The sequence below is a fragment of the Barbatula barbatula genome (genome assembly GCF_947034865.1).
Source record: "Barbatula barbatula genome assembly, chromosome: 12".
NCBI lineage: Eukaryota > Metazoa > Chordata > Actinopteri > Cypriniformes > Nemacheilidae > Barbatula > Barbatula barbatula.
Window position 1 is genome coordinate 23153198 of NC_136775.1, and position 17618 is coordinate 23170815.

The 17618-nt window shown below is 37.1% G+C and overlaps 1 protein-coding gene across 1 annotated transcript; it reads right to left on the reverse strand.

The window, feature by feature from the left end:
* Positions 1-9840: 9840 nt before the first annotated feature.
* On the reverse strand, positions 9841-17255 carry sall3a (spalt-like transcription factor 3a; the record flags this gene model as incomplete). The annotated part of the gene is made up of 4 exons (XM_079469193.1): positions 9841-10272; positions 10381-10718; positions 10804-13875; positions 17177-17255. 4 exons carry the CDS (start codon positions 17253-17255, stop codon positions 9841-9843), a joined length of 3921 nt encoding a protein of 1306 aa, XP_079325319.1.
* Positions 17256-17618: the final 363 nt, after the last annotated feature.

The window sequence follows — 17618 nt, forward strand, 5'->3', positions numbered from 1 at the left end:
TGGGGATTATTAGGAGGCTATGATTGACACTGGGGATACACCCCCAGTCTTTAGGAAATGTTCCTTGCGATTTTTAATGACCCCAGAGAGTCAGACACTGCTTATTTACAGAATAGTGCCCCCATCGGCATTTGGACCCACACTGACCACAGGGTAAGCACCCCGTTCTCACTAACACTTCTTCCAGCTTCAACCTAGTTTTGCCAGTAGGTTTCCCATCTAGATATTAACCAGGCTCAATCCCACTTATCTTTAGCAGGCAACCAATCTTGGACTACAGAGGAATATGGGAGCTGGCTGGTTTGTGAACTACTATTGCTTTAAAAAATACACTCCCTGTTACTCATTTGTATATAATTTTGGCTTTGACAATTAGCCAGCTTTCCAGGAAAAAGTTGTCATACCCGTCATACTGTAAATGCTATTCACAGACCTGGAAACATTTTAAACTGAATATTATAGCTGACGGTGTGGCGCAGGATTAGAAACCCTGTCCTAAAACATACAAATAAGCTTGTATGAAGTCAGACAAATTAGCCACCTCGTATCATACTTACAAATTGAAGTGAGATTGCTGGGAACAGCTAGATCAAATAGTGCAAGTCCTTGCTCCTAACTCATATATTATATACAGTAAGATTATATATGAACAAATGGCATGAATATTTCTTGCAATACTACTTGCAAAGCAAATTTGTAAAACACACACAAATGCAGATAACCTCCAAGGACGTAAAGACCTCTAGTAGAAGTCATTGGCAAATGCACTAGATTGATGAAAATGACTTTCAAAGCTTTGATTTCTCCTAATACCTCTGAAAGAGGACTTTGCACTCAGGAGATGTTTGATTTGAATGAGGGAAACTGATGGAGCAACCGATTAATTGGAATTTAATCCATCAGTCACCAGAGAATTGGACACATCATTTACATTCCAAACAATCACCTGATAGACCAATAGGACATGAGGTATTAATACTCAACAGTCAATATGATACCACTGAGCCTGCCACAAACCTTATTGACAAGCACAATGGCACTTATAATCCTGGCATGATCAAACTGCATATATTTGGGGATTTCCACACAAATTCAATACGTCTTATGAATTTTTCATACCAGAGAAGATGGTGAAATAGGACGTTGGTTAGGGTCTTTGTATATTTTTAACCCTTTTTTTGATGTGTGGCTAATTTATCCTAGCTTACTCATGTCTGAGTGTAAGCCAGATCACGTACTATGTATGTATTAAGGGTGCAATGGATGCAAACAGATCTGGTGCATGTGTCATGGTGCTTTATCTCAACATACCTGCTGAAATGGGTAATGACAGGCCACAAGTGATGACAAAGTAACCGTTTGGTTTTTGCACATCATTCGGTTGAACGGTGCTCCATTGCTGTAATGAAGTTTGTTGTGATGTATGAGGGTTAATCTAGGCAACAGCATGTTATATCGCCCTTCATGGATCACATATCTGTGACATTTAATAGGCTGCTTATCATGTAGCCCTAAATTAATCATTTATCAGTACTCATCAGATCACTCTGATGGATTATTTCCAATAAAGTTGCCTTCCTGCGCTCAATCGCTACTGTTTATTGCCTTAAATGACATCACAATAAAGTCCTCCTCTTTAAGGTACATGCCCTATGCTCAGCATCTCATGTTGAGATGGTGTCAAAAGTCCTGTCAGTTGCCTGAGCTAAAATGACTGTAATGCTTTAGGAAGTGAGATTAAGGCTCTTTCTTGAGGTTGTTGGCAGCCACATGTGCTCTTAAGAGAAACTTTTTTCAGTCCTGTGTGGAAGACTTTAGTACTGCCATTTGTCACTCTCCAAGGCAATATGTCTGCGATTGTCAGCTTTTCCAGACAGCTACTTAAAAACCCCAGAGAGGTTTCCTGCCACCTAACCGGTTCCTACAATGTACTGATGTCTGCGGAGCAGACATTTCATTTCTGGCATTTTTTCGTTCAAGTCTGGGATTTTGTCTGTGTGACCTGACCTGTGACTGTAACACAGATGTAATCTTTGGTTGGTATGGTAAAAAAAAGAACTGAAGGACCTCAGAGGTTGTTTGTGCAGCTTATTACACCCTTTATTCATGTTTAAAGATAAGCGCCCTCTAGCTGTCATAAAATTACATTTGACTTCAGGACATTTGTAACAAATGTATATGTGTGAAGGTTTTTATTTAGGACATTTTACAATATTAAATTCACAAAATCTGCTTTTAAATTGATATATTTTCAGATACATTAGAGAAGCCATTTACATTGCTTTCAGTGTATACATTCTATTATTATGTGTTTACTGAAGAATACAAATTATGTCATTAATCACTCACCCTTCGTATACCTTGGTCATCTTTGGGACATAAATGAAGATATTTTAGCGAAAATCTGAAAGCAACGTGGCATAAATGTGCATTGGAGACTGACACAGAAGAGAGGAAATTGTTGACTACAAGCAAAACGTATTCTTGTCAATTTAAATATTAAAATTGAACCACTATTGTCACAAGAACTATTTTATTGATCTTTAATGATATTTTAATGTCTTTACTACCTTTCTGCACCTTGAGAGTGGTGGTTGCATTGCTGTCTATGGGGGGTGAGAAAAGTTTGGGTGAGATGAGAGAAGATCTTACAGCTGTGGAATGACATGAGGGTGAGTAATTAATGACAGAATTTGCATTCTTCGATGGACTATTCCTTTAAAGCTAAAGTATCTGTGGCTATGACAGCTGCCGATAAAGGCGTTCATTTAGAAAACGTGCACATGGGTTGTATTCCAGGGATGGGACCAACTCTCTCTACAGGTCTATGGCTTGAAGGATAGGTTGGGATTTCCTGAAAAACCTGAAACAAGAACAAAAAACATTGTGAACAGTCTCGTATATTTTGTGCCGATCTGTGTTGAATGCTTTGTTTCTATCTACTACAGACATGAGAGGATCAATCTAGCTCTCACAGCGATCAGCCTCTCTGCTGTGAGCTTGCCAAAGGGATGGGCATTGATTCCCTAAAGCTGAACTCAGATTACCTGCACCATGCCTACACAGAGATGCATCAACACTAAAAACTCAACTCAGCAGTGGGAGGCTACAGGGGTGACACCAACCACACAGGCAGACACCCAAATCATCAAACCTGCAAGTGTATTGCCAGTTACTACAAGTGCTACTCTTCACTGGAGATATGGTTTCATAACAGGCATGACTTTTATAGCACAGGATCTGGAAAATAATAAACTGCAAGCACAAAGTTTAGTTTGGTTCAGCCTTAGAAGCTCAAAAAGAAAGAACTATGAACTATGTGAGCTAAACATTTGTATTGAAATGATGATGTGATGTAATGGAAAATTCTGCCCTGAATGTTAAAAGAAATCAAATAAAATATTTAAATGATGTTTGCACTATTCTTTTGTACTAATATTATTTCTGTAATGCTTCTATTTTTGTATCAGTGTACAAAAGTAATGTAGAGTTCAAATAGAATGGAACAGACCTGAACTCAGGGAACCAAGCTGAGCTGCCTTATAATTATCTGATTTTGGGTGCAGTATATCTGAATCTTCATTAATAATTAGGTCTTGTCTAGAGTTTCACTGTGAGAGGAAATGATAAGGTGTAATGTAATGGCACACACACATACACACACTCTCTCTGCTGAGGTGGCAAACTGTTTCTATTTTATCACAATTGTGATTTTAACCCACTCTATTTTATCGCACCATTTGTTCTAGTTCTGAGTGATATTTTAGACATACCAGTGGTATTTTGAATAAGTAAAATCTTGCAAAATATGCTGCCTTAATGAAATCCTAAAACAGGATTCATCCTTGTGGATAAACATACCGTTAGTATCGCAGGAGGAAGAACCAGCAGTGAAGGGGTTAACAAAAGACATGATTTAATTAAACACAAAACAAAGACCCACGATGGGGATAATAACAATAAAACACGAACTAGAAACACTATAACAAAAACAAGAATCCAAAACAAAACACTTCCCACGAGGGGGCAAAAATAGACAAAATGCAAACACGACACAGCGTCAAACAAACACGATTAGGGTAGGCAAAGGGCAAGGCAAGTCAGGGCAAACACCCTGCAAGGAAACAAGCAAGGTACATAGCACAATGAACGAGCCCAGGACAATAGACAAGAGAGCATTATATGGGTATATGAGACTAACAAGGCGTAAATTAACACAAGGCAGGTGCAGGGAATGAACACTTATGGAAAGCTAACGAGTAAACAAGAGGGCGGGGCCAATGACGAGACCGGACAGAACGCATACTATGTCATGACCTACAATAATATGTTTCTCTCCACACAAAACACGTGGCTCTGTCATGATCCTGCCATTAGACTAGGAAATTAAGACATAAGATGGCAGAAACATGACACATACAGCACAATACACAGACAAGTCTGTTGTTGTGCTATATTGTATAAAAATTCATACAAAAAGCGATAAATCAGTTATCTGGTGAAAATGCATTTTGTACATTAAAGAATCAATACATTTTTATATTGAGACTCAAAACGAGACTCAAGACTCAAAGTGGCATATTTGTTAGCCATATTTGCAATTAAACTATTAATAATTTACCATGTTTAAAAGAAATGAAATAAAGAGATTTAAAAATGCGCACACATAATTTATATTAGTGAGTACTTTTTTGTGTAATTACACTGTAATACCCACATCTTGAACTAAAGTGTACCCTAACCGAATAATACTTATGAACTTACTAGTAATCCCAAACTGCTACTGGTGAAACATTTAAAGTGTTTGAAAATGTAATAAAATGAAGTACTTTAGCCTTGTAACGATTTCTGATAATATATGTTGTTTCGCATTCTTCATTTAAAATAAATATAATATCTTTTGAAGTTTATATATATATAATATAATATAATAACAATTGCAACTGTAGACAATAGGAATACATTTATTACAATAACAAAATGACACTAGTCACAAGTCCAGTTTGCTGAATTAAATGTTAATAAATATTAAACAACAGCTGTAAATAAATTCATATTAATATGAGTAAATAACTCATATATAGATAATACAGGGAATAATAACATTTGACTATTTCTTTTATTGTTCCGTAGATAGATCACACAGTAATTACAGTGTGGATCTTTACTGAATGTAGAGTTGAATAATATCACGTTATTAAACGTATCTTTTTTTCAACGATGTGGTGTGTACAGAAAGCTCATTGTAAATGGTATGAAACAGGCGGGAGAGTGATTGATGATAATCAGACCACCATAATTTCCCTCTTGAACATAATGTCTAGTATTAGAACAGTATAACTCATGTGAAGCGTCGCTTGTTGTCAGTCAACAGAGGACTGTACTTTTTGCTTGAAGGGATACCCCAGGATTTGTGTAATCAAAACCAATGATATATCTTACAGGAACTTCTTGTAAGTGGGCGAAAAATCATAAGAATTAACTGGATGAAGCCACACACCCCAAAGACAGTCCTCTGGTTAGAAGAAAACTTGTGTTTTATTTTAATTATATATATTTTATTATCACACTGCTATGTATACATTTTCTTTCTAGTCTTTATATTATTTGGGTCTTCTTTTTTTAGCTATTGTCGGGTAATACCTGGTTTGTTGTTAAAATGTATTATAAACAAAATTACTTATTATTACATTTAAAAATGATTATGAACTTTAATAATATTTGGAGCCTTTTAATTCCTAAGAACGTATTGATGTCTACATGTTTTTCTCCCTAGCAAAATCCAAGATATGAATGTGCACGTGCTTAAAAATAGGATGTTAACTTCACTGCCGGTTAAAGCGAAAAATTGCAAGTCAAAGTGAAATGCTCGTCTTTTTAACAGTTCAGGATGACATGGGCAAGTCATCAAAGGTTAAAACAGCAGCCACTGCAATGATGATGACTATAGTCCAAACAGGCAGGCTGCACCACACACATTTTTCCAGATAACAGATGAACAGTGTAGTTACATTATGTTGTATTTCTCTTATAGGGTTGTCACAGATAAAATGAATGACAAAGGAAACCAAGAGACTGATGACACTGGAGTTGGAAAATTTACACTTTTAAAATCCTTTGTCCAAGTAACACATGTTTTGGCAGTCCTATAATCATAGCCAAAACCAGACAACTTGTTGAAGGTGGAATACCAGGAGGGATTGTTGGTGAGGTGAATGGCATTATCAGAGCACTCTTTAAAATCAAGACTTTCTGCTTAATTCTAATATTCCTGTATCACCAATACCGACATCACTTCTCTGTATCCTTTGGAGAGATCTTTACATTTATTTTGGTATATATATTTTTTATGAATACATGGATTCTCTCAAAGTCACATTTTAATATTGTATGTTGGTCTCATTCTGAATAGAATATGAGAGTGGATTCTTTAAAGATGTATCCTGCTGTAGGTATCAGTTAGTAAATATGTGAATTGTACTCATATTCATATAAAATATTAATAAATATATAATAAATCATAATAATAAAAGTACCCACCAAAATGAATGCAGAAATAACTGGGAACAACGTTATGGACGATATCGATTATGACTGCTAATAAAGTATAGGTCTTTATATATTATACCATGAAAATACTCAATATTTTTATGCTAACACTTAGCAAGATGGATTTCATGATTTATAATGTGTGTATATACCCTAATTGAGGATTAAATGGATGTGATAATGCAGTATTCTTTGGTCTAGTAACAAATGATAAGTGACAAAAAAAATTCCCATCACTTTAGAATTTATACTGTAAATGTCTAAATATTAACATTTGCGAATATTGATTTATTAATGTTAAATGATAATATCTACCTAGCTCTATGCATAAACCTGTATTGAAAGATTAGTTTAGTTTCAAAATGACGCCATATAACACAGCACAATGGAAATAAAAAATGTGGAAAGGTAACAAAACTGGTATTTGGATTTAAATTACCTATCTAACAGCCAAGACCCTTGAAAATAGAATTGGCTTCCTGTCGGGCAGATTTACTCTGCTGCTTTTCCTCCTGCATCATAGCAGGCCAGCTCTCTCTGGATCAATGAGAATATTTACAGCTGTTGTTTCAGAGCTGCTCACAGCATCACACCAAGGCAGGACAGCATCTCTCCGACCGCACGTCATTCAACAAAATTATATTAAATTATTAAGTGAAACATGTCAGTACTAAGTAAGGAAACTTCCCTGTTTTATTGTATGCTTATTTAGTATTATTTAATAACCAGTAAATCCTAATATATGGCTTGACTATATTTGCAGTATATATGCTAGTGTGATGGAATAATTCTGTCAAGCAATAAATAGAATATAAAATAAAAATAGCATTTTTTCAAAATGGATTAAAACCAAAGATTCCCTTTTTGTGCAGAGAGACTGCATATGATAGAGTATAGGCCAATGAGATATTGCAAATTTATGAATACGTATCCAACATCACAATTTAAATCACTTTGAGTAAGTCCTTTAACAAAGAGTTTTATAGCTTAAGTTTATTACATTTCATGGCAGAAATTCATAATTCACTCCACTCCCCGATTAGAACAAATGTCTTATACTGTTTGGTCAGACCTAAAAAAAGGATTTACATTTGGTAATAACAACTGGTTAGTACAGGAATGACTGGAATGCAATATTCAGGAAAATATTAAGCATAGTGGTTTGCAGACAGAGAGATCAAGATATTCATTCCCAAAGAATGTCCTGAGTGAGTAAAGGGTACGAAATGTGCAAAGTAAAAATGAATTCATATGATGCTGATTACACTTAACAATCTGACATTTATTGGAACCTCAGCATGAACCTTCTGCTTTGTCCATAGTTAAACACAACAACTCTTGGGGGATAAGTGTTCTTAGGTTAAAACACTGCGAGTTGATACAACTAGGGTAAAGTACTGTTCTTGCAGGATGTGACCCCAGTTCATCCTTTCTTAATGCATTTAATATAAGAAGTCAATAAGCTCATTGGGTTAGAACAGAATGAAAATCACAACAGACAAAATAATCAAATCATATAAAATAAAGGTGCTGAACATTTCTGATTTTCAGAGTTTATTTATTTTTCTTTTGCATCATCAGTGGCCACTGTAATAAACCCACAAGACATCATATTGCAATCAGTTTCTGGATAATATTTTCTATCATTACACCAATTCAGTGCCTTATTGAATCAAGGAATTATAATATCTGTAGCTCAGCTATACATATTGAATCTGTTTCATGTGGCTGGGAAGAAGATTTTATATGCAGCTTTCAACATATGAAACATTTTCAAATATTTTTAAGGTATTTTATAGGCTTATTTAATGTTCTGGCATGTCCTTCAATATAGATACAATCTCAAATTTGGTGCAATTTTTGTTCACTCAAAAAACATTAGCAATATAAAAATCTTCGTACTGATTTTGATTAAAAAACCTTGTAGCAATTTTGCATATAATTTTTTTTATTAAAAAACAAAAGATTAAACACCAAACTAAACTGAAAAACCTAACAATAATTGTTTCATCTATCCCTTACTGGCCATCTATCCACATAAATATTATAGGTTATTATGATTATTCAAATGTGTTTAGGAACACAAAGTATTCTCTTTCCTAATCTATGTAATTTAACACTGAGAATGTTACAGAAACGTCTCAATTCATATGAATGTTCTTCTACTGAAGGTGAAATTCTTTAAGTGTAAAAGCATTTTAAAAATGTCTAAAGAGAGACACCAATACACAGACGAAATCTGTTCTCGTTTTATTTAGACTTTGATTGGACAAAATGTCTGGAGATTGTGGTGCAAGAGCCAAAGGCTTGTACTTCTGTCCAAGAATCAGAACTTACATTTACAAACCCCACAAGCGAACAAGGAAAAAGTGAAGAATTACACATAGCTCAGTCCCTATGTTAACAGAATCTCACAGACAAGACCATTCCTCTAAAAAGTGCATTCACAAACATGACAAATTGCAAATTAACATACCCTTTGTGATGTGTTACAAAATATGCATACCAGATTTGTTTGTACTGTTCATAACAGTTTTTGTAGATCCGTTTTACTTCACAAAGATTAAAACCAGGCTTGTGAGTGTAGCAGCTTCAGATACCATCGCTCTCTGATTGTGTAGCACGTCTGTTACACAAATGCATGCTAGATATCCTACAAAACGTCACAATATGTCTGCATTGGTAAGATGAAGAAACTGTTATTGTTTAAAGATTTTAGAATGAGTTTTGATTTAGCATCAAAAACAAAACAGTGATTAAAATATTACTTAAACCCCTGGCCCATTAAATATATATACCCGTTTTTTATATCATAAATACTAAAGACACAGGACAATAATATAAGACAATGGCAGACGAAATTTGTAACGAATTGACTAGTTCAGACTTGTTTAGTAAAAAAAAATTGTTAAAAGCCATTTCGTATTTATCCCTTTTATGTGCTGCAAACAATCATGTGTTTGTACACCTACAAATTGCTTTCCTTTTCCCTTTAGTCTTTTTTACCTGTGTCAATCGACAATCACATACATATGCCAGGGCGCCATACTACTAGGAAACATACTGATAGAAACCAATAAGTACCATGCAAACCTTGCAAGACAAAAGATTTTCAAATGAGACACAAAGATTTATTACTTTTTTTGTATGAATGAAACAGTGTACTAAGTACTACAGCTCCAAAACTAAACAGCATATCAGACTTCATCTGTACATACTGTAATATCATACATAGAAATATTATATCAGTTATTAGTGTTTTTGTCTGTATCCATTTCTAAATGTAAAACATTAATTTATCCCAATTTCTTTGTTCTCTTCCATGAATCTGGAAAAGGACCGTCCAGTTGCCATTTCTAAGTTGGATTTTTCGAGTCCAGCCATCGGAGGGCTACTGCCAGGACGAGACCGCTCCATTGCCCCTGACAGTCCCCCTACAGCGTGAATGCCACCCCCTCCCAAGCTTATAGGAATTGATGGAATCCCTCCATTCTGAATGACGGAGATCTCATTGTTTTTCAGTGCCAGCCCATTGGTGATGGCTGCAGCATACTGATTCCAGAAGCCTGGGTCTACATTGATTGCTCGAGCTGCAAGATCTTTCTGAAACATCTCACTGAACTTCATAGCATCTCCTCCTAGAAGAGCCATTGGGTTTTCTACTGAGAGCCGTCTTCCACGGCGGGCTGGTGCATTGTTCCACATGTGGGTTCCCATGTGGACCTGAAACAAGAAGAATTAAGGTGGATCAGTTAACATACCATACATATAACAGACATTATCATATTTATTCATGGGTAGTGTTAGTCTTTGTATGCACTTGTATTATACCTTTAGATTTCCCTTTGTAGTAAAAGCTCTACCACAGATAGAACAGCCAAAGGGTTTTTCTCCTGTGTGGGTGCGCTCATGGATCTGAAGAGCACTGGCTGACGAAAAATTTTTCCCACAGGAGTGGCAGTTGTGTTGTTTAGGGGTCCGTCGTGGTGGGGGTGGTGCTAGCATTGGTGTGAGGTTGGGGCTTATTGCTGTATGATGAGTTGCAGCAGGTGCCTGGAGCCCTACTGATAGGTGGGGGCCCTCATTCATGGACAGTGGCTTACCATGTCCATTCATTTCAAGCTTGATTATGCCTGGTTCTGAGTTCAGCATGCTCGGGGTGTTTAAACCTAGAAAATCACAAGAGAGGCATATTAAAAACTCAACATGAACAACGTGAAAGATAAAACATAATAATATAGGATATATGACTACCTCTGTCTTTTCCAAGAAACAGCAGACTGAAATGGTTCTCATCTTTGACAAAAGGCCTGGTTGGCTGTGTGGCAGTAAGATCTAATGCACCAAAGCTCTCTGATCCAGGAGAAGGGGTGTCCGATTTTTCTGACTTTACTTTTGCATTCACTGCAGTGGGATTCTGAGCTTCATCCTTGTTAAGGCTGTTTGTTTGACTCGGAGACTTAGAGAGGTGATTCTCAGACATGCTATGGGCAGGAGACAGAGCGTGCATAGAGCTTGATGATTCAGACTGTGCTGGACTCCCAACACTGTGATTCTCTAAGTCTCCCACAGTGGATGATGAGTCATTCTTAAACACATCTCCATTTTCCCCATCAGTTCCGCTCCTATTTTCCGGTGGCTTTAGACTGATGGAATAGGTCAGATTAACTGTTGGGTCAGTGAGCTTCATTTCATTGTCTGATGTAAAAATGCTAGAGATAAGAGAGGTCGGGGGTGAGCTGCTCGGAGACATGTCTGTGTATGATTGAAGTGATTTGATTGGGTCCAGATCGCCCTCTTTTAGACTTTCCTCATCTTCCATTGCCTGCTCCATTTCATCAATTAGCTCATCATCATAGTTACTTATGTCATCTAAGCTTTTCTCATCAAATGAGAGATCTGTATCCATTTCCTGAAATCCCTCAGGCAGGGGTGTATTAGGAATCTGTCCGCCCATATGCATGCGAATATGTTGCTGCAGAACTACAGCATTAGTGAACTTCTTGTGGCATATAGGACAAGAGTGCTGTACCCGGAGAGGGGGCTTTGATCTATGAACCCCAAAGTGTGTTTTCAAATTACCCTTGGTTGTAAAAGCACGGCCACAAACCTTACATTTAAAAGGTCTTTCCCCGGTGTGAATGCGATAGTGCATCTTTAATGCACTCTGACAACTAAGCACACGATGACAAATAACACACTGGTTGGGGTCTGTCATTTTCTTATCAATGTTTTCCACTAGTTGCTGTAGTTTTGAGGTCTCCGATGTTTGCATAGAGTCCAGGAGGCCACCAAAAGGAAACCTAGCCTTAAACTGGTCAGAGACCATCTGTACGGATGGACGGGTGACGGAAGTGAGAGTGTTCACAGAGTCTGTGATATGTGCTCTGGTGGTAGTTGTCCCTGTGTGTAAAGGAATCACTTGGGGTACGGAAGTGGTGGGCGGAAAATGAATGGCTTCAGGTTTGAGAACTAGAGAAGTGTCACTCACCACACTAGATTGTGGTGAACTAGAAATGTGTGGGATACTGGCCTCTGCATTTAGGCGATTTGGAGATGTACACTCACTTGATGGCGGTGATGGCCTTTGAGGTGATCTGCTTGAAGGGGTGAGACTAGCTGAATCCCCATAGCTTCCTACAATACTGGGTATAGCTGGGGGAAGTTGCAGTGCTACAGAAGTTGGGATTGTAGTCAAAACAGGCTTGCTATCCAGCCATGTGGTAACAGGCTTTTCTGGGGGCAACGACATGCCATAAGGAATACCTGTGCTGGTTGGTACATTGTCCAAATACTCAGGCACTGGATAGGGATTCATCTGTATGTGAGGATACTTTTCTTTGTGTCTCTGAAAATGAACCTTCAAGTTTCCTTTCGTGGAGAAACGATTTCCACATATGTTGCATTTGAAAGGCCTTTCACCAGTGTGGGAACGCAGATGGATTTGCAGGGCACTGTCACTTCCAAACACTTTTGCACAAAATCTGCATTTGTGTTTAAAGAAGGCGTCTTCTGCAGAGGGTTTAGTTTCAAACACAGAGACATTTGGGGGCTTTCCTTTGCGGTGTTTCATTAGACTGGAGAGAGGATCGAGAGCATTTGCTGTTGCTGCAATACTGGCCAAAGGGTTAGGGAAGATAACACTGTTGGGTGAGCTGTGAGGTAGGAGGGGTAGGCTGGAGGGAGATGACAGCAATCTTCCGTGATTCAACATTAGAGGACTAGGTGTGGTTCTTGCCAGTGAATTACCAGAACTGACTGAACCACCAGTTCCAGTGCTACTAGTGATGCAGCCGCTGCTACTACTGATGCTAGTAGATGCCGAACATTGTGGCAATTGCGAGGAAACCACATTGCAGCTGGTTGTTGGATATGAGGAATGTATTGGGATATTGCTGCTAATCCCAGAACTTGTCAAAGGGCATGTCTGAGGGACACTAGAGCAATCCCCCTCCAAAACTGAAGGTAATGTTGTTGACACCTGTCCGTTACTATTGGAGGTTACCTTGATAGGAAGCTGATTCACTGGAGGTGTATTGAAGCCATGTAGTTGGCCAGCCATTGTAGATATACTGGAGGATGAAGTTGCCTGTAAACCAGCATTTGTGTTGTGATGGTTAAGTGTTGACTGTGTTGAACTCTGTCTATTAATAAGTGCCACCTGGCTCCGAATCTGCTCTATCAATTGAAGCTGGTGAATTTGTTGTTGTTGCAAGGCCATGAGCTGATCCAGGATCACAGGTATGGCCATAGTTGACACTCCACCAGCTAGTGCTGCTCGGGTGCTCTGGGAGAACTGGGCCACAGCCACACGCGTTCCATGCAGTGTTTCCAGTGTCACGTTGGTGCTGGGTATAGTGTATCCTGCCCCAGAGGACTGGCTGCAGTCCTCAAGTTGAGGTAGGCAAATGTCTGGCTCTGCTAAAGTATCTTGTTCATCAGAGTCTGTGGGTTTCTCAGGAGACAGTTCCACTTCCATTGGGTCCTCTTTGTCCAACACAGCCCCCTGCTCCAGCATCATCTCTGCTCCATCATCCCCTTCAGAAGGAATGTGGTTTCCCTCACCTGCATCCTCACTGTCTGCAGGCTCACTGGTGCAGCTGGGCACAGGTGATGGCTCAGCAAGGTACTCCTGTGCTGGATTTAAAGTCACTTCATTGTCACTGATAATTAGCACCAGTGGGTTCTTAGTACAGCTCTTTAAATGTTCACAAAAATCAGACCACTTAAAGAACTCGCCACAACATTTTTCACAAACATGGGTCTCTTCACTCCCACTGCGGCTCTCGTTTCCACTGTCTGAATCGTCCACTCCTTCACCTGAGACTGAGAGGTAGAGGAAAGTGGAATTCAATCATGAAGTGTTTTTTTTGCAATTTATATTTATATATATATGGTAACTTGCTATAGCACTTATATCACTTTGTAAATTCCTTTGGAAGAAAGCTTCTGCTAAATGTCTTTTAAATGTATATACAATATAAATCTATTGTTGCAGCACTCATAATGAAGAGAAAATTTGATTTTTTGTTTACAGTGACATTTTCATTTACAGTGACTGATTCGTAATAAAGATAAAATAATAAAACGTTGTTATATTTAACATATTCTTGACAATTTATTTATTTTACATAAGTGTAAGATTTATCTTCCATGTATATACAGCTAGTTATTTGTGTAATTTATACAAATATTAAAGCATATTGGTTGTTTAATTAAAAATATAAAATACAAGTAAAATAAAATGAACTATGTATTTTCCACATGTGCTTCCATTCACTATATATTAGTATTGACTGAAGAGTAAGACATTTTAAAACATGAAAGCCTTTTCTACACACATTTCTACACAGCAGAACATTTTTTGTCAATAAACACTGTGCTTTATGTAGTAAAACTCAAATTAATTTAGAGTCAAAACATTACTTAATATGACAACCTGACATAAGCTGCATTCATAATCGTATTATTTGAACTCTTTTTCATTTTCACATAATGAATATACAGGGAATATAATGCAGATTTTTATGAAAAATATTTTTTAAATGGTTTGTGTGATGTCAAAAGAGACAACAATTGTACTTGAGCAATGATTACAGAACAGCATTTTACAGTTAAATGTGCTTTTAATAATATTAAGCTTTAGCAGATAAGGAAGGCCTTGATATTGGCAATGATTTTAATAAAGTAGGATCTTTTTTCGAGAAAGAGTTAGTGTTGCACCATTTTTTCATTCAGTATGAATTTTTCACTTTGGTTGCAACTTCCCATTTCTGATGGTTGAGCATCTTTTCTTAAACTATAATTTTAAGCGTAACATTTTGAAAACATTGTATGATGCCGGTGCGAACTGAAGAGACTAATACCAGAAGAGAACAGGAACAGTTACTGAAAACTGAAGACAGACACACACAAAGAATAAGAAACGGGCTTAAGCACTCCATACCATTATAACTTGAACACTTCTTGCATGCACCCACAACATTATCAATTCGTATTAGCATATTCAGTGACAGCATTCCCTCTACCAGACTGTCGACCGGCCACTCCTAGTTAGAGAGTTATATTTGTGGAGGTGTGTATATTTTGTAAATATAAAAAAGGATATTTTGTTAACAGTGCAGTGTTCAACGCTTAAAAACTTTGCAGGAAGGAGTGTTAAGGTTCCCTGTATTTCATTTAAATAAATCTCAATAGACTAAATGAAACTAACAAGATAATTGTATATGCTTACAAAGAAAATCAGGTATGAATTACAAATAGCAAGTGTGACCTTTCACTGTTTAAAGTCCAATGTTAAAAGAAATGATTTGTCAGTAACGCTAAGAGCAAATTCTGAAATATGGGGAAATTAGGCTACGGGACCCATTGAGGACAAGAACATTTTGTTCAAGATTTCAAGCATAATTATGGACGTTTCAGAAGATGAAATATATAAATAGAAACAGGATAAAAAGTATTAAAAAAGCATATGCAAGCGACTTTTCCAAAGTCAATGAAATGCCTGAATACTGTATGTTAAATGCATCATCTATCAGACATGTATCAGACACCCCCGGTGAGGCTACAGCCAAAGGTTAAGAGCAGTATCGGAACACTTTAAAGCAGCACCACCTCAGGGGCAAGTGGGACAGATGCCTGGAGGGACTGAACCATAGAGTAAAGCAGAGGATTTAATAAAGAGACTTCTCTTAACAAATCTACAGAAATTAATAAATACATGTTTCTTACTTCAACACCTGATATGAAATTACAAATAAGATGACAAGTTTTACAATGGACTACTGGACACTCATGCCTTAGTCAGCATGAATGGTAATTTCATTACCTGTAATAAGGCAATAACAATAAATACTCAAATAGATTTCCAATCATAAACTAGGAGTTTTTAATGCATGGTGCTGGATTTACTCCGCATTTATAGTGCTATCATATCATTATGGCACTCATAATGAAAATGTTCTTTTATATATTTGGCAAAATATTTGCTGAAAAAAAATCATGTTTGATAAGCAGTAATAACATAACATAAATTGTGTAATATATGTGCACACGTTTGTAGTTAATTTGTCTCTTATTAGCATGAATGTCAATAATGGAGCACGCCAAACAGCCTTAAAGTATGCAAGCACGACTAATGATTGTTTAAACACAGACGTTTACATGATGTAAAAAGAAATATAATCTCAAGAGTAGGCTAATACAGTAATGTCATCTCGAAAAAAAACGGAAAGTGTGAAAACATCTCTATACCAAAAGAAAGCGCTTCCGACATGGGGCCGTGTTTGACCGAGATCAACATTTCCCATACGTGTCCATCCTAAGTAACGCGTATAAACAATTTAATTCATGAGAAAGATCGATATTTTTCTTTGTCATTATTAATGTAGAAGTCTGAAAAGGTTGTTTCTGTCATAATAAACACAGGCATGTAACACAGCCAATGGCATTTAAATACACAATAAAGGTGCACAGTGTGAAGTGCAATCTGTGCGTATGAATCACTTTCATCCATTTTTCCCTTTGAAAGAAAATCAAAACTGATTATTTAAAAACGATCCAATTTAATCCGCATATAAAAAAATCGTAAGTTTTCTTTCAATCACATACACATGTGAAGTAAACAATATTTTTCGAAACTTTGAGAACACCGAACTAAGAAAACTTACACAAATACATGCAATGAATTAATGTTTAATTGAGTATTCTATATGCTACGCAGTGAAAATGTTTCAATGGCCTACTGTGTTTTATTAATATTAGCAGACGTTCACATAAATCCATCTCGTCCGCCAAATACTTTTATATGTTTTATATTTAAATTATTAAAACGCTGTAAACAATCTCTATAATCGACTGATATTAGCTTATTATAAAGCGCAAAAAACTGATTTTATATCATATTATATTGAGCCCCTTTAATCCTTTACATATTAGGTATTTGCGGTGTACTGATAAAATGTATGTGATCAGACAAATGCCAGTATAAAGTTAAATACTGTGTTTCTCATCTATTTGCACACGCTACAAATAAATGAATTGCAATATTAGTAGCCATCTACATTTTAAAACCTATTATAGAGATGCTGAAATGAAATGAAAGCAAAGCGAGGATCAGAGCACTAACCGTGATCGGGCAGCAGCTCCAGCAGTGTGTCCTCGTCCGATCTGAGCTGCTGCGGTTTCGCTTGCTTCCGACGGGACATTCTTCTGCGGGAGATCTTCCTCCACATACATCGGCACTGAAAAAAATCTTCTCAAAATCTCGAGTCGCAAAATAACGAAAATTATCTGCTGTTGTGTAGATGTGTCATTATAATAGTAAATGATGCATTGGATTGGCCGAGCTCCAGTGGACACACTTATATGGAAATGAGGGACGGACTCCGCAATTAACTACTTCACCATCAACTATCAGCATCACCCCGAACACCCAGATGAGGAGGAGGTGAGCCGTTTTGCTGTCTTTGTTGGGCTTCGTTCTAGCGTGCCTTTACAAAGTGAAATTCAGATGCGTATTCCACACTGTCACGGAGAGCGCAGTTTTGCTCAATGCAAACTTTCGTTTT